Source organism: Seriola dumerili, unplaced genomic scaffold, assembly GCF_002260705.1.
Source record: "Seriola dumerili isolate Sdu_G_001 unplaced genomic scaffold, Sdu_1.0 BDQW01000104.1, whole genome shotgun sequence".
Lineage (NCBI taxonomy): Eukaryota > Metazoa > Chordata > Actinopteri > Carangiformes > Carangidae > Seriola > Seriola dumerili.
This window is the reverse complement of record NW_019174359.1, coordinates 624,194-647,847: the sequence shown is the minus strand read 5'-3', so window position 1 is coordinate 647,847 and position 23,654 is coordinate 624,194. Positions and strand designations below refer to the sequence as shown.

General features: G+C 40.7%; 3 protein-coding genes across 3 annotated transcripts; 1 reads left to right on the top strand and 2 right to left on the bottom strand.

The window, feature by feature from the left end:
* Positions 1-212: 212 nt before the first annotated feature.
* On the bottom strand, positions 213-1,991 carry glrx3 (glutaredoxin 3). The gene has a single exon (XM_022746354.1). It carries the CDS (start codon positions 1,940-1,942, stop codon positions 965-967), a length of 978 nt encoding a protein of 325 aa, XP_022602075.1. The 5' UTR covers positions 1,943-1,991; the 3' UTR covers positions 213-964.
* Positions 1,992-2,021: 30 nt separating this feature from the next.
* LOC111222570 (large proline-rich protein BAG6-like) lies at positions 2,022-21,936 on the top strand. The gene is made up of 25 exons (XM_022746352.1): positions 2,022-2,113; positions 3,187-3,274; positions 3,374-3,491; positions 4,211-4,425; positions 5,193-5,255; positions 5,339-5,461; positions 5,561-5,757; positions 6,010-6,142; positions 6,691-6,891; positions 6,981-7,203; positions 7,533-7,583; positions 8,030-8,376; positions 8,476-8,548; positions 9,244-9,614; positions 10,494-10,752; positions 10,885-11,054; positions 11,305-11,358; positions 12,005-12,113; positions 12,363-12,487; positions 19,617-19,751; positions 20,003-20,059; positions 20,163-20,387; positions 20,996-21,103; positions 21,192-21,338; positions 21,745-21,936. The coding sequence occupies exons 2-25, from the start codon at positions 3,194-3,196 to the stop codon at positions 21,838-21,840; spliced, it is 3,681 nt and encodes a 1,226-aa protein (XP_022602073.1). The 5' UTR covers positions 2,022-2,113; positions 3,187-3,193; the 3' UTR covers positions 21,841-21,936.
* LOC111222572 lies at positions 12,756-18,839 on the bottom strand. The gene is made up of 4 exons (XM_022746353.1): positions 18,684-18,839; positions 16,565-16,720; positions 16,394-16,473; positions 12,756-16,251 (listed from the first exon to the last, which is right to left on the bottom strand). The coding sequence occupies exons 2-4, from the start codon at positions 16,701-16,703 to the stop codon at positions 14,845-14,847; spliced, it is 1,626 nt and encodes a 541-aa protein (XP_022602074.1). The 5' UTR covers positions 16,704-16,720; positions 18,684-18,839; the 3' UTR covers positions 12,756-14,844.
* Positions 21,937-23,654: the final 1,718 nt, after the last annotated feature.

Genomic DNA, 23,654 nt, shown 5'->3' with positions numbered 1-23,654 from the left:
ATTTGTATATGTGAATAAACTAAACTTGGATTTTTGTTGAGACTTAAAACTTTGAGGCTGTAGTTTGAAGTATTACTGTCTCAGAAAGCATTTTCATTCTTGTTAAGTGTCCCTCCCAGTTGTTAATTACCATTTTGCTGACTCTCAATCTGAGCCGTTGACAGTGATATCACACATAGTAAGTAATTCTTGTAAGGAGCACCATAAAACAACAAAATATGATATTTTTTTATTGTTTAATCATAATATTACTGATGAAGAAACAAAGCAATAAGTGCAACATAGAATTTGTTTTAAAGTATTTAAACCAGAGTGATTCTTGGAAATGGTAAAAGACAGTTTTAGTGTCTTTCAGGTGAAGAATGCGTGGACAGCAGCTGGACAGGACGGCAGGAAGAGTCAGCTATGTAGTAGGCAAATAATGGTTCACTAAATATAAACCTGCTGTTAAGTGCAAGGCTGTGAATACTGGAGGGAAAAATGTAACCTAGACACCAGATAATATGAACTAACATCAACTATTCCCACCCAGTGTCACATAGCAAGGAGGAGGTGTTTCTACCAATCACTAGTTGCAGGGATTTATGATATTAGGCCAAGCACAGGGAACACTTAACTTTCACTTTACACATTCCTGAAGATGTATTTTCAAGGATTACTCGAAGCAAAACTTTCTTGTAACACTATATGGAAAATGTAGAATGAAAACCATGCCATTCCTCATTGTTAACTGCAGTTTCATTGTTAACTTTAAACAGAGCATAAACCTATTCAAATGCTACAACAGTTAGGTTAGAAGAGTGTAATTTGATTATTAGCTCTAATTTCTCTTCACAAATTGTTTCTCTCACTTCCTGGCACTCCTGCAGTTTTGCATCAGAGACAGAGGGCCGATCTAGGCATATGTGACAGCTTCTTGTTTCCTGTCTCTGATGACATGGCAAATCCACCTACGACTCCCCCTTCAGGACTCCCCCTTCAGCACTGACACCAGGTCTCCGCTCTCCTTCAGCTCCTTGACTATGTCCAACCCTCCGATGAGCTCTCCTTTCACGTAGAGCTGGGGGTAGGTTGGCCAGTTAGAATAGGTCTTCAGAGCCTGACGCACCTCTTCATCCTGCAGAATATCAAAGGTGTCATAATCCACCCCGGTGCCATTCAAGATCTCCAGTATCTGCTTGCTGAAGCCGCATCTTGCAGCCTCCTTGTTGCCCTTCATGAACAGCATAACTGGGCCCTGGTTGATGACGGTCTTCAGCCGGTGCTCCAAGGTAACAGCCTTGGGGCAGGTGTTCTCTAGCTCCCCAGACTCTGCCAGCTCCTTCACTATGTCCAGTCCTCCCACCAGCTCTCCATTAACATACAGCTGAGGGTAGGTGGGCCAGTTGGAGTAGGTCTTAAGCTCCTGTCGGACCTCCTCGTCGGACAGGATGTCGAAGCTGCTGAACTGGATGTTGTGCTCCTTCAGCAGGGCCACTATCTGCCGACTGAAGCCGCAGCGGGGCTCCTGTGATGACCCCTTCATGAAGAGCATGCAGGGTGCCGCGTTGATTAGCTTCTTTAGCCGCTGGTTCAGGTCTGTGGTGCTACTTTCCGCATTTCCACGCGGACTTCCGGTCACTGCCAATCGCTGCACCTTCTTGGTCAGCTCTGGGGCATGGGCCCCATCCAGGCGGTCCACTTTCTCCCCCCCTTTGAAGAAAAGGAAAGTGGGGACAGAGGAGATTTCATACTTCTCCGACACCTCCGGCACCGCTTCCGCCTCCATCTTGACAAACGTGGTGCGTATGTGTTCCTTAGCCAGCTCGGCCATTACCTCGTTCATGTGGCCGCACTGAGGAGCCCATTCCGCCTGGAAATGTACCACGGTCAGGCATTTTCCAGCTTTGGCTAAGAAGTCTTCAAACTGCTGTTGGGTTGTCACCGCCACGAGATTCGCCATTTTTCTTTCCCCTGCTCAACGGTTCCGGTGTAGCTCGAGCGTCACATCCGTGAAGCCTGGTAGCTTCTGGCAAGTACCAGAGCTTGTACTAGGAAGTAATTTGCGTCTTATTTGGTGATAAGAAACAGCTGCATACACTGGATAAGTTGAAAGGATATTACAGCTTTTAAGGTAACCGCTAAACAACACGGTCTTCATGAAAAGAAAGCACTCGGTTGTCTCTGATACGATAAGCTAATTATAACGTTTAGTTTATTTAGCATTAGCTTAGCTCTCTTAGCTTCGTTACAAACGCCTGCCTGGTTCCCAAGTTAAGCTAAGCTAACTCATGCTAGCAAGCCAGTGGTAACTAACGGTAGCTGGCTAACGTAATCCGGTTATGGTTTGGGTTACATGGTATTGTTCAAAGTGTTGAATTAATGTTTACATTTAAAATATACGTCCGAACGAGCAAGCGATAGATACGCTGACTTAATGTAACTGCCGCTAACCCCTTAGTAGATTCAGTAACTGTTTGAAACAGTTTCAGGTTTAAGAAACCTTTTGTCTATTTGTGAAAACATAAAAAGGGCTTTTTGACAGCTTTTCTCATCCAAACATCATCAGACACGGTTTCGATAAAAGCCACTATACTTAGATCCGTTAAATTAGAGTAGATTCACAGTGAGAGTTCAAAGACTGTTTAAAACACACTTTCAGATTTTTTAAACATTTAATCTATTCAGAATTTAACCTGACCAGGTTTAGATCAAAACCCACTTTATTTAGATTTGTCAAACCTGTACTTGATTAACAAGTAGAGTCCAGTAACTGTTTAAACACAGCTTCAGATTTTTGAAACCATTCGTCTACTGTAAAGCAAATATTTTTGAGTTTTGCATTAGTTGGTTGGACAAAAACAATTGCAGGATGTCAATTTATAGACTTGCCAATTAGTCAAATCGTTGACAGAAATAATCAACAGTTTAACTGAAAATTACAGCCCAACAACTGATTACTGATGTATAAGTGGGTCTTATCTTATTGCCAGTATGTGGGTATAACTTTGTCGCCCAACAAGTACCAAGAACTGTCGCTGCATAAATAAGGACCAGTTTGGTGGTGATGGTTGTTTATTTTATGCATTGATACTAAAAATTATTTGATATAACGTTATCAGATTTTTTAAAACTAATATCAATATCTGTCTTTAATCCAATATCAGCTGGGCTTTAATTACTGGGATACATTATGTTATGATACAGGAACACCATGGAGGAACAAACTGCAGACATAGAGGTGACAGTCAAAACATTAGACTCCCAGAGCAGGACCTACACTGTTGGTGCTCAGGTAAATCATAATTTCCTGCTGCAAAATCAGAAGTGAATTCTCATTTTCAGTCAGCCTTTGAAGTCATCTGACTAACATCTGTTCCATCTTCTTTTTTAGTTGACCGTGAAAGAGTTCAAGGAGCATATTGCTCCTTCAGTGGGTATTCCTGTGGACAAACAAAGGCTGATCTACCAGGGCAGAGTGCTACAGGATGAAAGGACTCTGGCAGACTACAGTAAGTAATTAAGGGGTTCATTTAAAGAAATGTGGAACTTGATTTTATCTTGTGTCAAGGGTATTTTTAGATTTATTTCTACATATTTTTACGTACAGCACTACTGCAGATCTCTAAAATGTGTTTTTCTCATGTATTTATGATTACATACACATTGTTTCTCAACATTTGGCTGTACATGTTGGCATATAAGTAAGAATTTACTTCTAGGCTAGCTCCTTCTTAATTTTATTTACTTTTTATGCAACTTTGGTGTATTTTGCTGTTTTGTAGGATCACTACCGTGGGAGAAAGTAATGACAGAATTGAATGGTAGAGTTACAAAAATAGGTTGAATAATCAAGTAGTTTATTGGCAGAAAATTTTTCAGAAACAATTTTTTTTATTAATTAGGTTTCAGATTTCAATCAAATATGCCTTGATGGTTCCAGTTTTTCCAACAAAAGCTATATAAAGAAATCACTTTGGACTCAGGAAAATTCTGATGTTTATTTTTCACTATTTTCTGATGCTTGAGATCAAAGAACTAATGGAACAATCAGTAAATTGATATATAATGAAAATATTTGTTAGATGCAGCCTCATTGCATAGCATTATTAGGTCTCACTCACTCATTATTAGTGCCCACTTTAGCTCCATTTTAAACAAATACAGTAGCTCAGTTAACACACTATTTTATGTGCACAGGTGTAACTATAGTTCTCTGTTGTTGTCCCAGATGTGGGTGGCAAGGTGATACACCTTGTGGAGCGGGCACCCCCTCCGCCCTCTCAGCCTGGCTCAGGGTCAGGAGGCACTTCAGCTGACAGCGGGCCCTCCTCGTCCTCCCAAGGTGCATCCCAAGTGCCTCCACATGATCGCAATGCTAACAGCTATGTAATGCTTGGCACCTTCAACCTTCCTGTCAACATCATGGATCCCCAGCAGATACAGGTAGGTCTGCTTTGTGACTTGTTTAGGGCTGTTCAGTGCAATAGCATTTATACTTTACCAGACTCATTATGGTGTACTTTTCATTGTTTTTGTCAGATTTCTTTGTGATCTCTGTGAATGATTTCTGAGATTCCTGAGCATTCATATAACAAAACCTAGTTTGAGTTTCAGCTTCCCATATGATATACAGTCCAGTGTGATAAACTGCAACTCAAAAAGCCAGCATGTGCTTATTCTATACCCAGACAGATATCATAACATACATGCAGTGGAGGAATGTTCTCTGGTTCGGTTACACCTGTACAGTCTGTTGTAATTCAATAAAATGGTTCCTTTTTTTGATTTATAGTTTTTGTTGACATTGTTGGAAAATTGTTGGAAATTCAGACATGTTTATTACTGAGGTCATAGTTAAAGATCGTACTGGACTACATTATATTGAAAGATTTTTATTCCCCCTGTTTACATACATTAGAGGGGTAGAATATTAGTAACACCTCTGAATATAATGCCGTCCAGCACAACACCACCACAAACTATGACCTCAATGCTAAAACAGATTGAATATTCAAACATTATAAGAATCATGAAAGTCAGTCAGTTGCCTTTTTGGCAAAACAGTTGTATTAGATTGTATTAGACTAAACAGGTTTACTTAACAAAGCGGTCCCTGAATGTATGTTGCCCAGCTTTAATCATGTTTCATTTCATGTCAGTCAGAAGGTTTTCTTTGTGTGTTAATTCTGTATGTTGTTATTATTGTTTAGATGTCAGTCCAGCAGATGGTGGGAGAGAATGCCAGGAATGCCAGAGTCACAACCAGCACTGGGGTGAGATACTATGTCTGCTGATTGTATACAATCCCACACAACATTACTTTGTGTTTTGTTAACTGTCATCTTCTCTGATTCAGAGCAATGGGTCCGTGAATGTGCACATTGATATGGACCAGCCAGTGCAGAGTGAGCCTAGGCTGAGGCTGGTGCTAGCTGAAAACCTGCTGAGGGACGTCAATGATGTCATCCACCGAATGGAGGTGAGAGCTCAACCTTCAAATTATTCCATCAGCAAAGCTCCAGAGAAATTGCTCCCTTATCAGTAACAAATATGCCTGCTATATTGTGTTTCCTTTCAGGGTCGACCGAGCGACTCAACCTCCCAAACAGAGGCAGCTTCTGCTGCTGCCCCCCCTCCTCCCTCGTCTTCATCTACCACCTCCACTCCATCTCCTTCTTCCCAGCCCATGGACACCTCCCCACCTCCAACAACTCCCCCACCTCCACCCACCTCTTCAGCACAGTCTGAGGGACCAACACCCCAACCTGGACCCAAGTGAGATCATCTTCCTCAGTGACTCAGATTGTTACTTATACCACACAGTTGTGTGTGGATTCACACAAGCAATTCTATTTTTTTATCTACATTTTCTTATTTGGCAGACGCTTTTACACAAGGCGACTTACAAGTTCACTCTAAACCTTTCTAAGTCTAAGTTCTAATTTGAGAAGAACTTGAAATTATTTGGGACAGAATCGATGCATTGTGTTTGATTGTGACCAGCTTTGATTTCCTTTGCTCCTCTAGTCACCCCAGCCCAGCTGAGTTGGCAGAGATGTTGTCTGAGCTACGGAGGGTGGAGGAAAGACTGCAGCCCTTCATCCAGAGAGCTCACACCATCCTGGAGACAGCCACCACTGCAGAATACAACAACAATACAGTAGGATTCAAACCAAATAATAATTAACTGGTGATCTTTAGTACATGTCTGAAATAGATGCTTTTTATCAGGGTGCCAGGATATAGTAAAAAGAATTTCACACAAATCATAAAATCTGTAATAGCCTGAGAGTAGATTGATGTTATGGTGATCATAAAATTATTTTTGTATTAGTTTTTTAAGTTGTGGTTGTATATTTTATTTTAATTAATTTCTGTATCATATTAAAACTTGAAATCAGTTCAGATTAGGGCATAATGATTACATGTCAAATGTGTACGTTTTACGCCTGTGGAGAAACATGGACTTGTACGTGCTGCTTAAGAACAAATTCTTTCATGATTAGTTCCGTGAGGCCCAGTGTGCAGGAATCCTCCTTTATATTAAAGTTTGATTAGTTCAAATAGCAATGCGATTGAAATCTAACCTTAGCTTGTTTATATATTATTTCTGTAATCTTTTTATGGTGAAAAGGCCTGGAGTTTTTAACATAGATTATCCTGTTGTTATTCAAAAAGTTACTCAGGCTGGTTTGTTTTCTGCCACAGGAGAGAGAGGAGGATCAGCGAACTCTCATCCTGACATGGGAGTGTCTCCGTCTCCTTGGTAACGCGCTTGTGGCCCTCAGTGACCTGCGACTGAACCTCATGAGCCCTGTACCCCGCCACCTACATGTGGTGCGCCCTTTTTCCCACTATGCCACCCCGGTCACTCTGCCTGGAGCTGTACACCACCACATCCCAGTGCAAGTAAGTGAACACAAGCATATTTTAATTAGAAGTAATTAATGCGAACCTTTTATTCATCAGGCTGATTGTCCTTGCATCTTCACCAACAGATGAACCTGGGTGCCACAGTGACTGTTGCGGCTAATGGCACTGAGGGACAAGCACCGCCTACTCAGTCGACCGGCCAATCGGAGCAGGCAGGTCAGGGACAGACCTCTCCCCCACAATCTTCCCCGTCCAATCAGCAGGCTGGACAGGGACAGGCCGGCCCCCGGGTCATCAGGATCAGCCACCAGGCAGTACCGGTGGTCATGATGCAGATGAACACGGATGGTGTGTTGTCCCGTATCCACCACTGATTGAATGTTCCACTTCATCAAAGCTGTTTGTGTGTCTTATTACTGTGCAGTGCATCGGAATGAAATCAATGCATATATTGCAACACTTCATTGCCCATGCTCTGCTGTCACAAGCATTTGCTGAGTGACCTAAAGAAAGGGACATGTTTCATTATAAGCTTAAATCTCATAAGACTTTTCCCCCCATGTGTTGTGAATGATGGCTCTGTTATTACAAATGCACTTCTGTGGAGAGTAATATATCGACAAGTTCTGTACAATTGTTCAAACTTTTTGTGTTGTCGTTTTTGTGTATGTGTGCAGGCCCAGGTGCAAACCCTGCAGCAGCCGGTCAGCAAATGCCTGGACAACCAGGTAAAGGCCAGCTGATTTTACATTTGGCATACTATAGTTTTAATGTAAACCTTTTTAAGTCCAGTTTTTACATTTCTAACACTAAAGCATTCTGGCTGGAAAGATTAGTCAAAAAATTGATTAATTGATTTATTTAATCAGCAACTATTTTAATAATTAGTTCACTGTTTCAGTCAAATTTAGAACAAAAATTCCAAATATTTGATGGTTCCCACTTCTCAAATGTAAAAATTTGCTGCCTAACATTGTAGAAAATTGAATATGCTGGGGTTTTAAACTTTTGCAAAACAAGACATTTCATGACGTGGAAATTACGATGGACATTTTTCACTACTTTCTGATGTTTATAGATGAAATGATTATGTTTTGATAATGAAAATTATTATTAGTTGCAGCCCTGAAGCCCCCTTCCTGCCAATAACAAATGTAAATCATGCATTTCTCAGGTGCCCTCCCCCCCGACTTTATGCGAAATCTCATGCAACAGATCAGCCAATACGCTGCTGCTGTAGCTACTAGTGCTGCCACGGCTGCTGCCACTGGCCAGCCAGTCCCACCCCAGCCCACCCCTCCTGGCTACAGCTCCACAGCCAACTCCTCAACTACTACCACGGGTCCGAACACACCCACCACCACCCCTACTGCTCCACCACCACCTCCCCATACGGGCCCCCAGGCCAGGGTTGTGTTCACTCGACCCCCCTTCGCACCAAACATGCCCCCTCCAGCCTTCGGTACCCGGGGAACCACCATTAATGTGAGGGCTGCCATGCCAGGCCAGCAGCCAGGACAGGTGGGTAGAATGTTTTCTGATTTGGTTCCTGTTTGCTTTTTGAGGCCGATTGCCAATATGATCAACATTTGAGACTAATTAATAAATCTTGCTCCACAGGCTTTCAACCCTGCTGCTCTCAACCAGATGATTAGTGGACTAGTTGGACAACTTCTGCTGCCAGGACAAATGGGTAAGCTCTTCCTTTTGTTACATTTAGATTTGGACTGTATTAGCAGCAGTTTCTGTAAATACAATCACTTAATGTTTAAAGGTATACTATGCAGGATTTATAGGTTGCTGTTTGGAAGCACACCATGAAAAGGTATCCTATCCCCCTCAGCTCAACCAAATGCAGAGAGCTAGTGACGTTGGCGAGAACAATGCATGTAATCAGAGAAATAAAACATTATTTTGTGATTGTTTCATGGTGGTTGTATTCTAAGGCATGAATAAACATGCCCACACCTCTGCACAACCCTCTCTGCTCTGCGTTTATGTGTAGCTCAGCCCAGCCCAGCCCTCCGTCAAACAAACACACAGACCAGCAGCTCCTCATACATCTATGACACAGACATTGTAACATCCTGGGTAACCTGGTCGCTTCACTTGTGCACTGTTTTTAGCTGGGGGCTACACACCCACTGCCCAAAGCTTGCAGCCCAGAAACGTCCCCAACATAGCAAAATAAGAAGAAAATATAGTCAGGGTCTCTGCAGATAAAACCCTGCCACACACTTCTCTTGGGTCATAAGTGATAATTGAGAGGGATTACCTTTGTATGAGTCTGTAGATTGTTTTTTAGGAAAATCTTGCATAGTATAACTTGAGAAAAGATTTTAAATGATTGCTGTCAATCAGTGATATTCCAATCTGTTTTTTTCACAGCTGGTCAAACTGTCACATCCCCCCCCTCCTCCTCCTCCTCCTCATCCACATCCACATCCACATCCACATCCTCCTCTTCCTCCTTTTCCTCCTCATCTCAAACCTCCTCCGCCTCCTCCTCCTTTTCTTTCTCTGCCTCTGGTCCAACACCTCCGTCTACTGCAAGCACTGCGAGTCCACCGAGCCAGCCTGAGACCAACCCCAGTCAGGCCCAATCCCAGGAGATGCCCCCAGACCTCAGCCAGCTCCTGGGTTCTCTCCTGGGGGTGGCTGGTGCAGCTGGTGCAGGCCCTGGAGGAGCCCCTTCTATCACTGTCACCACATCTGGTGTCCCAGCCTTCATCCAGGGAGTGAGTGAATTCATGCAACAGGTCAGTGCTTGAACATTTGACTTGAGTGCACTTTATCAACTTTGGTGGAAAATTGCATTTGGATATGACTCACATCAGAATTTGCGTGTCGTGTATAATCCAGAATAACGTGCATACACATCACGTGGAAGTAATTAATTTGACAAGTGCAGCACAATTAATGCTATTCAATTTTTTGTTGGGGACTCTGCAATCCTAAAAACACCTTAAAACTAGCCAGCAATGATATACATTACCTAGAATCAGAGTAACAGGTTTCGTCAACATTTTTTTATAACTTTTTTCCACCTTGTAGACATTCCCAGTTACAACATTATCAGTTTGTGGTAATAAACCACCCTACACACTACACAACAGTATTGTAAGGAGGAACAGAGTGACTAAATCATTGTCTGTTGAACTGCGCTTTTTTGGTGCTGATTGAAATTTTTTGTCTGTTGCACCAAGTATCGGAAACTGTGCCAGAAGTACCAAAAGTTGGCATTGAATGTTTGCTAAGATTTGTGCTCTTTTTTTAAACTATTTTTTACTATAATTTTGCCAGTTTGAAACTAAATTTGAAACTTTTTTTTTGTTGTATGACTGTTGTTTTCACAACTTTGAACAACTGAGAAATTAGATTTTTGTTAAATGTAACAAAAGGACTTTGTAGAAAGTGATTTTACTATTTGTTAACATTGTGTTGGCACTAGTATTGAAAAATTTCAAATGATACCCAGCCTTAATCATCACCATGTCTCCTAATGACCCACTAGAGGACAGATAGGCTGACAGTGAGTGTTGTTATTTGTGCTATACATATAGTTCTCTCCATTAAAAAAATCACTTCTATTTCAAGTAAGGCAAAGTAATGTTCACAAATCCTCATCTCATTTCTAGGCCCAGCCAATCTTTTCTCCACCCCAACCTCCCTCTGGTACTACTCCAGCTCCCGGTGCAGGGCCCAACCCAATGCCTAACCCGTCTGCAGCAGCTGAAGCCCTCAACCCAGAGTTGTTCACAGGCATCGTGCGTGGCGTTCTGAGCACCATGATGGGCTCTCTGGGCCAAGCCCAGAACGACACAGAGAGCATTGCTCAGTTTATGCAGAGGTTGTCACAGGCAACCAACATCTTCATCAGTCCTGAGGATCCTACTGGTAAAGAATATCACATTATTTAGTCAAGGAGCATATCAGAAGATATTTTACCTGAATTTCACTCCTATTGATCATTTAATTTCCCGTATCTTCTTTTATTTTTGCTTTTTTTTTTAAAATTATGGTTCTTAGGGTTTTTTGGAGAGCTGCTGATGCTGGTGTGCCAGACGTTCACCATGTCAGACCTGGTGATGCTGCTTCATGGTCAGCACCAGCCGCTGGGTCGCATCCAGCCTCAGCTTTCCCAGTTCTTTACCCAGAACTACCTCAATGGAAGAGAGCCCACTGACCAGAACATTGCTGTCAGTACTACTCACCAGAAATGATTTGTGTTAACTTCAGATGGATTACCTGTCTTTAAATACTAATAATAATAATAATGAAAAAATGGGTAGTGCTAATGTAGCTTTCATTACAGGTCACATGTTTGATGGCTTATCTGCTTTATTTTTTTGTGTAATTAACCAGTAAATGTTATATTTTTGTTGTCTTCTTCCTCTGTGTGCTGTCATTATCTTGTTTTTCCTCATGTCCTCTTCTTTCCATCTCCAGGAGGCTGCCAACAGTCTTGTCAATGAACTGGAGGAGTACATCACAGAGAGCTTTGTAAGTCCTTGATGTCCACTCCTCTTCCAGTAAAATACAAAACAGTTATTTACACTATAAGATATTAATTTACCACAGATAAAACATGTGACATCCAGCACAGTCTGTCTGTTGTTGTAGTGTACATAGTTTGTCATTGTCACTTAATGTATAATAGTGGACACTAAACAGGGCTGTGATGTTACACAATAAATTTGAGCCTACTTTATTGTTGGACAACAACTTTTGTGTGCATTATGGATAATTTGAGCCCAATGTACTAGGTAAAATATTTCTCACAAGGTCGATCCAACAACACAGTTTATATATTTAACCAGGTAAAGTTCCATTGAGATTAAAAATCTCTTACAGGAGCCTACTGGCCAAGACAGCAGCAGCACATAGAACATAAAACATAGAGGTTACAAACAACATGGACCACAAACTTATATTGAAATAGATGAAATGAAAACATGTGTTCTGGGTGATAATGTAAAACTGATAGTAGTGAATACCGGTATATTGTATTAAGGAAGTATCAAGAATGGAATAGATTCAAATTCTAGGACAGATAATAGTTTATAAGGAAAACAAAAACAATTAAATGTTGAAATGCTGTGCCATCTTTTCTTCAAGTAATTATAACCTTCTCTCTCACCTCTCACAGAGAGAGTCTTCAGTCACCGTGTTGGAGGGCGTTGATGTTACTCAGACCAACATGTCTTTCTTCAAACAGCAGCTGACTCGCATCGCCACACATATTCTGCGTTGCAGTGGTAAACTTCTTTTTTTCCCCGTTTCCAGTTCACTGTATGTGTTGAGCTTTTTGTTCCACTGGTTGTGTTAAAGTATAGGTTGCAGCACTAGAAGTAAACCAATTTGCATTATTTATCAGGAATACTGCTGTGAGGTGAATTAGTAAAATTAACCACCTCAAAGTGCACTGTCTCCTTAGCAAATGTGGTACTTAACTGTAGGGGAATTTGTTATTGGAATAAAATATTTAGTATATTATTTTTTTCCAGATGACTCCTTTGGGCCCCAGTTGCTACAGATGTGTAACCAGGCACTGTTTGAGTGTCTTGCCCTCAACCTGCACTGCCTGAGAGGAGACCAGAGAGCTCTTACTGCAGTCATCAACCACCGAATAGTTAGTACACAATGTTTCACTAAATCACTCACTGTTTCTTTCTGCTGAGATTCAGGTCTCTGATCAGCATGGAGCAGATGCCAGATGAAACATGTTAGCCAAATGATATCAAATTTAGTGCTTTATGAATATGTAGGTACACTCATGTCTACTTGTAAGTAGGCATTGATACCAGATTGGTACACTTGCAAGTGCTTGTGACAGTAAATGCACAAGAAAAAAAGCTTAAAATATATTAAAAGTCTGTGTATTAAAGTAATGAGTAAATGCACCTTTAGATTTATGCAGCAGACTGAGTTTATTCAGCAGGGGTTCCACAATACACTACAAGCAGGGCCATTTTAAGTAACATAACCATAAATTACACAAGTTAAGCGAAACCAGATCCAGAGGTTCAAAGGAGGCTTTAACTGGCTCGTGTGAAACCAGTGCTAGATCCCAGTAAGTGGTGAGGGAGCATGACACTGGCTTGTGTCTCCGTGCGTCATTTTAGGAAATGTTTCATCAGAGGGTGGCTAAACACTGATCTGTCACTGAAGCCCTCGTGCCAGGATGAAATAGCAGTAATGTATGTTTTAACTGTTGAAGGCCAGGTGTACCGTTGTGACATATTTGGGGTTAGGTACAGTGATGAGAGGAATCACCCCCTGAGAAAGTACTTGAAAACTGTTATGGATACACTGTAAATGCTCCACGATGATGTAATAGAAACTGTTTGTGCCAAATCATTTTGAATGAGCAATGGCCAATAAGAAAAGGCCAACATTTGGCCGGATGACCAGTGGTGTAACTTCATCACCAGTTGGTCGCAGACATTATCGGATGTAGCGCTGGGCTGTGGTTGGCCGAGCCAATAATCAGGTTAAAGTTTGGAAAAACAAAAAATGATGTTCAACTCTCAAAAACTCAGCTAATATGCTTCATCAGGACCATGTGGATCTGGTTTGTTCTAGTTTGATCAGATAGTGGCCTAACAATCACATAACAATGACTGATCAGATTCAAATACTGAGAAATCCTTAGTCATAGCAGGAAAAGTGTAGGCGTTACTAATAACATTAACAATAATTGTTTTATTAAAGTGCTTCCATAAGCCATGAAATAATGACGTCAGCCTTCTAAAATTCATACAGCTCTACATCTTGTATGAATTGTCTCAGTACTATGTTGCCACCGCTATTGTTATTGTGAACTTTTATTATTATTATTTATTATTTTATTATTATTTAGTTGTATGTTAAATTAAATACTGATTCATTCCTAAATGCTGCAGGTGCCGTATGCAATGTTACTTAGTATTAATAAGTACAACTCTGTAATACAGATTCAGCATTTTTTATTTCCACCAGATCCGGATTATTATCTGGATCTGAACCAAATAGTACAAATTCAGATGTCAACACCATAAATATGTCCGATCTTTTTTTTTACATCAAGATCCATATATTACCTGAGGAATGGATGGAAATGGGGGAAAATGTCGTACCTTTCATAAAGTTATAAAAAAAATTCCTGAATCTGGTCCTTTAACCGGATCTGTATCAGAATTTAATGGGTTCTTCCTTGGCCCATGCATCAACCCTCCACTAAGTGCAAACAAACAAACAAACAAACCAAACAGAAAGACAGACACAGGGGAAAACATAAACTCCTTGGTGAAGGTAATAAAAGTTTTTGTATGCAACAAAAGACTGAAAAGTAGTACTTATGAAAAACACATGTTTAAAGGTTAAGGAATATATTGCACTACTATTGAGAAGTTTTTATATAAAAACAAAAAGGGACATCATCCCTCAGTTTTAGGTGTAAGGCACCGCAGCCAATCATACTGCTAACGGTCAGTCATCATTCACATGAACTTGAACATTTTTGAATGCATTTGGCTGTATAGGAACAAAACAGTCGGGGATAAAGCTCATGCCAATATATACAAGAAAGGCCCATTTAAATATTTACATGCATCAATATATTGTTCATTCTGTATCAGTTTGCATCTAAAACCCAATATAAACCTTACTATATGATACCTTCACTTTAATACTTAGTATTAATAACATATTAGTCATATGACCCAAACCTGACATGACCTGTGTAAATTGAGGTATAAATGCGCATGAACCTGTACCAAAAAACTCCACTGACATGTACAGAGAATAACAAAGTGAGAAGACAAACAAACAAAAAAAACAAAACAAAAAAGGCCTGGTGATGAAGATACATTCTCCTGTATAGAGCCTAGGGGAATGTCTGGTCTCTCTCCTCCCCAGATATATAAAAACTAAGTCTAGTTCCAGCTCCCAGTTAACAGTTTCACTCACTGTGTGCAGGCTGTGCTGTGGGCCCCACTATGGGAGTCTTTACCACTTAAAGAGAACTGGGTTGCCTGGTGTTGTTCCAAACACTGGGCACCCTAGCTGAATACTACTACTGGGTACTACTACTAATGTTGCTGGTGCAGCTTGTGGAAGAGGGCTGAGGAGGAGGCTGTAAGTACTGCACGGTGCCTCCACTTGTTCAGTCTTTACAGCCTCTGTTGGTTTGTTCTTGTTCTCCTGGAGTCTGTTCAGGTTCTGTTGCTCTGCTGCCCTTTGCAGAGCTGCATCAACTGGGGGCTTCAAATCGCTGTCCTCAATGGTGAACCACTCAGGACTTGGGGAAGGCATGTTCAAGAGGCTACTGGTGGGACTAGCTGTATTTGGTGTTTGTTCATCTGCTTCTGTCTTTACCTCCACTGTTATTGGCACCTGGACTGATCCTTCTTCACCTGGGTAGTCTGCTCCTGTCAGAAAAACTGTTGTTGTGTTCTCAAGAGGACTGAGGTCGAATTTGGGGGCAGTGCAGATGAATGATGGGTGCTGTTTAGATGAGTCAGGGAAAGAGTTTCTTTCTGGAGACCTGGCTCCATCTCCATTCGATGAGTGGCCTTCACCAACCTCACAGGAGAAGGTGAACTGGGTCGGGTCATTTTCATCATTGCAAAGCAGGTCAGTGAGGAGGTTGCACGGTACCTCCTCTTGTTCAGTCTTAAAAGCCTCTGTTGGTTTGTTCTGGCTCTCCTGGAGCCTAGTATTTGTTTGTTCGGTAGCTTCCTGCACTGTAGCATGATTTGCGCTTGTTCCAATGGGATCTTTTTCTAGAATTTTTTGTCTGGTAGCTGCCTGCACTCTGGCATGTTTGGCTCTAAATCCAATGGGATCTTTTTCCAGATGTTTTTGTCTGGTAGCTGCCTGCACTCTGGCATGTTTGGCTCTAAATCCAATGGGATCTTTTTCCAGATGTTTTTGTCTGGTAGCTGCCTGCACTCTGGCATGTTTGGCTCTAAATCCAATGGGATCTTTTTCCAGATGTTTTTGTCTGGTAGCTGCCTGCACTCTGGCATGTTTAGCTCTAGTTCCAATGGGATCTTTTTCCATGTTTCTTAGTCTGGAAGCGGCCTGCTCCAAAGCGTGTTTTTGTCTAAATGTGATTGGATCTTCCAGTAATTGCCTTCGTCTGTAAGAAGCCTGAGCTTCAGTATGTTTTGATTTTCGTTTCACCTTTGCTTGTTTTTGTAAAGAATCCATGTCGTAATGAGTTTGGCATGCTTTAGATTTCTTCAAGTGTATTAGCAAATTCTTAAACTGGTTTTGACAGATCTTGCACACAATCTGCTTATTTTCAGGACATTGGTCAAATAGATTTCCTGTGTGTTCCGCCTTTATTTCGTATTCCTCCTTTATTTCATGTTCCTCCTTCAGTGGATGACACAGAGGGCTGTCAACTCCCTGTCAGAAATAATTTTAACAGTGTTGAGTCATTTAATTCCATAGTGTCCAGGGGTTTATACAGTGTGGCATGATTGCATATAAGCATACCTCATACCTGGCAACAGCACAAACCACAATAATGTAAAAATGAAAGAAGTACCTGGTAAATGACAGTGACTATCTCTTCAGCAGTTTGTGCAGGTAAACTTGGATGTTGATCCAGAGGTGCCGTTCTTTCATCTAGAAACATGTATCATTGGGAAGAAAATGGAAATACTGAGTACTTGTATAGTATTAATGACTAAACTATTATAGACACAACAGTAGTCACCTGGAACTGGAAAGGCAGATGTGGAAGGTTGGCAGATTGGAGGTTGAGGACTGCGATGTATTGTTTTGTGGTGTTGTGTGGGAGGTTTGTGTGCTTCCCAGGAAGTCCACCCAGTAGTCATCACTAAGGTCAACACCATCCTGACACCTCAGGTGCCTGTGATAAGATAACATGACAAAATTTGGTTTGGATTTAATACTACATGGAGCAACAAGAATTACAACATATTTTTTGAAATACAAGTCAGACATGATGGCAGTAGCTACGTTTTTTGAAATATCTGCAGGACAGTCCAAGTGACAGAATTATACACAACATGGTCCTGCACATGTTTCAAAGTAAAAGCCTTATGTCAGCATTAACAATGCAATTACAACAAACAGCAGGACAAACGGGGGCGGTTTAACAAAGAAACGTGCCATTATTAATGCTTAATATGGAGAATTTTACTATTGTAGTTTGTAGACTGAACTGCTTGCAGAATTATGGCAGCTTTGTTTGGTTCAGTGATTGTAATGTTACATTATTAATACTGATAAGTCAACGCATGAGCATGTTTTATTGGTGTAGCTGGCCGAGGTGGAGCTACTTTTAACTGCTTTGTGAGAATCACAGGCCGATTTTCTCCAAAAACTTGGCAGGTGTATTGCTGAGGACCCAACAAAGTGCAGTGTCAACTGTGGGGTGAGCATCAGTTGTGGTCGAAAAGTCCTTTTTGCTTAGGATCGTTCCTAACTGAGTGAAATGACCTGAAAGAATCTTAAGTGGCAGCCATGATAAGAGCCGGTCAAATTCTCTAATTGATAGGGAAAGGAGCTTCAATGCTTCCTGTCTTATCTCCTTTAGCATAGGATATACTTCCTTTATGAAAGGAAAGGAGAAAATGCTGTCCCTCAAGTCCTTGCTGCAGCAACATTTAAAAAGATGCACGATTGTCAGTTTACCACGGCAGAACCACGTAAATGTAGAAACAGAGCACCTATTTTATGCGTGAGATACAATTAAAAATTTATGGAAATCTTTGTGTGATTGGCTAAGCTCCAAATCCATAAATATATAAATTTCTTCTCTTTCAAACATCATCATCATAACAACATACTTTATATATAAATGTAATTTCAAAACCCTTCCCACTGCACTAAATATGAATTTTCTCTACTTAACAAATGTATTAAAAAAAGTTAAAACTCTATATAGCCTACTTATGTCTGAATATACCGTTTTCTGGCCTCTTACTTAGTTGCTTATTTTTCATTTAATTATTTTAATACCTCAACTATTTATGTTGGCCATTCTTATTTCAACATTTCAATCCTGTTTTGTTTTTGTGGTTAGGAAAGGTGTATATATCGTCCATGTGTTATAAATAAAGTTGGCTCAAAAAAAGTGAAAGCAGTCGGATTCTCGCTGCACCGCAGTTGTATATTCCTAAATCCTTATGAATTCTCCTTCACATTTTTCCTTGATCCCGACCTCATGACGTTTTTCATCGAGGTCATGGAAATGTGGTCCGGAAAGGAGATTTTCTTTTGACTTTTCGACCACAGCCACCGCTTCTCTACGTTACTTGACGTGGAGAAAATGGCGGAACTACACTACAAAAGCAGTGCAGCACCCGGACCATATACATGCCAGGGAACAGGCGGAACTCGCTGTTTAATGTTGTGTACTGACTGAAATTGTGTAACGTTGTATTTACTTCGCTTTTCACACGCAAACAGAGTCGTTGAGTGTTTCAGATAGATCCTAAGATATACTGTGTTGTGCGTTGTACGTTTCACAGCTGTCATTGTGCAACGTTGTAGTTTTTATGCTTTTCACTTCTAAACAGCGCATGGATCCGAGGGCACAGTGTACAAATCTGAGGGCGAGGAGTATAACACCGACAGTACCGCCAATAATCCGTGCGCACAGATTTCTAAACCCAGTGTCTACACATGTTCATATGGATCTTTTTTCCCCTGCGGGGCACAGGGGGCTCCGTGCCTCTGTACAGTCAGTATGTTTCTGTAACGGGTAAGTTCGCTGGCCAAGCGAGCAGCCAAACATTTTGAACGGGCACTGCACGAGTAAAATTCAGTTTCTGGCAAATGTATAACGTACTAAGCATTTAACTTACCTTAATACTGCAAAAATATTCCGTTGTAATAAGTTTGGGTTTAGGTGCAGTCACCAGAGAGACCGATATACAGACTAGCTGAAAACTGTCGTCGATCCGCTGTAAGAGCTGTCGGGTGACGGAAGATGAATCGCAACGGCCAATAGGAAAAGTCTAACACTTAGCCGTCCAATGGTGTAACTTCCTCACTCAGTCAGTCAAGGGCATTCGTAGATGCAGTGCTTGGCCTTGGTCGGGCCAGCCCTAAACTATATCTGCATGTCTCCCCTAACATAATCTGTTAGACAGGTAGTTTGGTCTGTGTGTATTTTCAGCAGCATATATGCTACTGAATGATCACAGAAATATTGCAGGAATACCGCAGTCAGCAATGTGTCTCTTATTTCTGTTGCTGTAATGCAACTTCACATTGCTATTGGTCACTTTGATCACAAAGGTGGCACTGCTCTATAGAGTGTACTATAGGCTTCAATACAGTATAAAATGGAGTATTTATCATATAGAGTGTTATATTATAGATCCGAGACTAAACTGACAGAAGGGCAGGACTGAGGAAAAAAAGGCGCAATTACAAATCCGTCCTCTACTTTAGCACCGGACAGCGCAGGTCAAACCACAGGGATCTGCAGGTTATGGGTCAACCCACGCATCGCCACTACCTTAACTCTACAGCTATTTACTCTTTCACAGTTTATTTTGTCTCCACCTGCATTTAATTTACCTACTCACTCTACAACTATCATTTCACATGTTCAAGACTCATATTATGTTAATATTTGAAATCATGTATTGTGTTCTTGAAATGTTTTTGTGCAACTAGAATGGTCATGTAAAAGAAAAAACAACCAAAGAGAGGAACATTACCATAAGGACAGACTACAGAACAAAACAGCTGTTGTTAAGTAAAACCTGAATTTTCTTTTGTGGTTCCAGCGGAGGATGTCCAGTGACATCAGCCCCAGCCTTGTCAACTGGATGACCAGCATGATGACGATGAGGCTGCAGGTCATTCTGGAGCACATCCCCATCACACAGGAGCAGATCCAGAACTACATAGTTCGCACACAGGTATTGGTCCAGACACACAGTTTTTCAAATATTTATTTTATCTCATTATCAATGACTCTGTATCTGTAGATTTAATTTCCTGAATTTTACATTTGAAAATGTTATCAGTTTCCTGCACAACAGAATACATCTGCATATAACATGTTACCTGCAGAGAAAACACTGTCTTACCTGATGGCTGTTACATATCGTGTTACTTTGGACAGCAGGTCTGAAATGGCTAATAAATATTAGATGACATTCTTTCACAGAGAGATCAGTCTTCTGCCACTGGCACACAAGAGCCTGAACAAGCACAAAGTGCAACGGTAAGTGTGTCTTTAATATCCTTTTCAGATGAACTCAGTGTGACATTTTAGGTATTGCTTTGCCTTTTAGTTTCCCTCATTTTGCTGTTCTCCACTTCAAAAGATTGGGGACACCCTCTCACCAGTTGCAGCAACCACAGCAGAGGAGGCCATGTCCGTGTCACCCAACACGAGGGCATCGTCACGGGAGACAAGGGTGTTACCTGGGGACCTGGGAGCCTCAGGAGGAGCTGCACCATTAGGTGGCGACATGGCAGCAGCGGGAGCTGAGGGAGGGAGTGAGGATTCTGCTGGAGAGTCAGAGGCCTGGGCGGCTGCTGTTCCACCTGTAAGAGCCCCCGCAGTTTGTTTACTGGTTTTATTTAACATTTATCTTCTAATTTACCAGGACAGTGCAACAAAACATGTAGTCATGTCGACCCTTTCTTGGAAAGTTTCCTTGTTACTCTGGATAATCCAATGAACAAACTTGCAGCACTTTTATAGGAACTGTTTCTTCTGTAGACAATAGTTCCAGTGAAAACAGTTTTAGTGAAGTCTGAATTTCTCAGAGTAATTGGTACATTGTTTCTGGAAAGACAAATTGAATGAGACTCTTAAAACAACAGGACACTGAAAAAGTTTTCAAATCCAGTGTAAGAGATGGGGGACAAAATCCACATTAAACTTTAGCCAAAGCTAATATAATGCTTCTGCAGTCTGAGTTTGTCAAATCAAGATTTAGTCTTTTTAGTACAAAATTCCCCCCTTGTGGTTTCCCAGATTGTGTTTCCTTGCTGAACTGTGGTAGAGTGATAATAGCACAAGGAGGCTTTGATTGTTTTATTTGATTTGTTGTTTTAAAAATGAGAACTGATCCTTTTTAAAAGATAACCCTGGTGACTCATAATCTTCATAAGACATATCTTCCTTGTGTATTTACTGTATGTGTTGTAGGAGTGGGTGCCCATCATCAGGTGTGATATGATGACCCAGAGGAAGATGAAAGCTCAGCCTCCGTTGTCCGATGCCTATTTGCACGGCATGCCAGCTAAACGCAGAAAGGTAATCAGATCAGTTGTAACCTCAGTCATGACAAATGAGTGTCACCTGTCTTGCCTTCTTTAAGTTGTGTGTACGTGTGTGTTTTCAGACCGGACAGGGCGGTGGAAGCCTCCTCTCCCTCTCTGATGCAGTGAGTCAAGCAGCCAGGACAGCCGGAGTGAAGCCAATGACCTCTGCTGAGCGACTACAGGACGATCTGGAGACCCAGGAGCTGAAGGAGGCATATGCAGAACAGGTAACTGAATCCTACCTGTATCGTAGAACAAACCAGGGACAAACTACATATCATTTAGGCTAATAATGACCATAGTGTGGTCCTTTTTGTTTTGACAGATTTGCCCATGATTTGCATTAGTTAGTATATCGTTTAATCATAATCTTCATTGCAGAGACTTACTTACTTTTACACTTTACAACACAGGTGGTTAGACAGGTCTCCAATAACTTGTTTATCGAAATTAATTATTTTCAAGGGACAAAGAATGTGAGTATCCAATGTCCATAACAGTTTTGAAGATATATAATTAATCATTTTCAATTTTCAAGAAAAAACACTGAAAAAGTCTTTTAGTTGTAGTTTATAGCTTCTTAATTGTGCTTGTATCTCCCACCATAATCGTGTCATCTTTTTGTTCTTGCAGGTTAAAGCCGACATCAAGAAAAGAGTGAGGGAGGACCCGGATTTCAACTCTCAGCAGTTTCCCAACGCACACAGAGCCTTCTCATCAGACTCATAAACAACTGCAATTGATAAGCGCTCTAGCTTTTTTTCATCCTCATCTGTATATTTTTTTTGTTTTGGATCTTCATTGACTACCATTCAGTGCACCCCCCCCCCCCCCAAAAAAAAAAAAAAAAAAAATATAATATATATATATAATATAATATATATTTTTTTTTTAAGCAGTTTAGCAGCTCTCATGACTAATTGCCCAATGCTGTTGTGACTACTTCCCCAGTGCCTATTTATTGCTTTGTTTATTTCTGGTCCAACTTTTGCTGAGCGAATGTTCCTTATCAAAAAGGTATTATATTAGATTTAAGTTTGACTAAATCAGGTCACTTTAATTCTGTTTGCATACATGTGTACGTCTGTATTTCTTTTGCTTTCTTATCCTCGTGTTGCTTTGTTAATATGGAGCCTGAGTTCCCATTACCTAGTGAACTTTTGCCTTCCTCTCAATACTCTGATGCGCAGGAGTATACTTTCATGTGATGAACATGCTGTACAGGACATGAATGTACAGTAAGCTTAATAAAATCTTGATACAACAGAGTGCTCTTTGATTTCTGGGTAAAACTGACAAATATTATGAGCTGATATTAGCTTATTGTGGATATGCTGGTAAATAACATGAAATTGCAGTGCAGAAATGCCAAAGGTTTGTTTGGTATTTTAGAAATTGTGTTGCTGTTAGCACTGGTGGGGGAAGTATTTAAACCCTTTACGTAAGTAGAAGTCTTGTATTGAAAATGGTAAAAGTATATAAATACATTCAGGAAAATGTATCTGAAGTAAAAATACTGAATGGAAGACTTATATATCATCGTTATTATTTTTCCATTTTAATGTTGGTTGAGGTGGAACTTTTATATTAAGTTGCAACTACTTCTCATTATGAATGAATCTGCAGATTATTTTCTTGATTAATTAATTGGCTTCAGAAATTAGTGAGAAATCTGACACCTTGATTTGTCCAACTAATAACTCAACAAATGTAACTAAAATGAAAGGAAGAAATAAAAAATGTTAAAATGATTAAAAGGCAAGGAAGCAAACCTTTACATTTGTGAACCAAGAACCATGAAATGTTTGGCATTTTTAAAAGAAAAAATACAGTCAAACATGTAGTTGTTATATATGCTGTTTGGTAGTTTAGTCTATAGCAAATCATCTTTAAGCACTGTATTTTTTGTATGTAAAATGTCAAACTATTTTCTAAAGTAACAACAGCTACAATAATTGTAGTAAGTACAACTTAGTATACTATAACTTTTTATACCTTACTGTACTATGACATTTTTATGCCTTGTGAATGACAGCGGGTTGGTTCATACTGCTGCCTGGGGACCGGTCATTGTTGTGTAGCGTCAGAGGAAATGCGGCGGCAGGAAGGGGAGGAAGTGATTAATTAGATGACATGATCCACCCGTGCTTTCCTGTCACTGCTGGTACTGCTCACCTGTTGTCCGCTGCGGTGTGGCGTGCTGCTCACCTTCTCTTTGTTTGACGATGTCCATGATGTACTCGGAGTAAGTTTTGTTGTTTGATGACGCACTGGTTCCATCATAATTATCCTGTCCCTGCTGTTAATGTCAAGTTCTTACTGTCGGGTTGTTAGGAAACAGACGATCCTTTAGAAGACTCGTACCTTGATGTTCCCCTAATATTTTAGCCCCCTTGGTCGTGGAACGAGGTATGTAAGTTTGAATTGATATGATTATTAATCCTGTGGTTGTTTAATTTTGAGTGATGTTTCTGAGCGATGGTGCTGCGTTAATTATTTGTGCGAATTTTTAATGATCACCTTTTGTCTAATGAATGTATTTT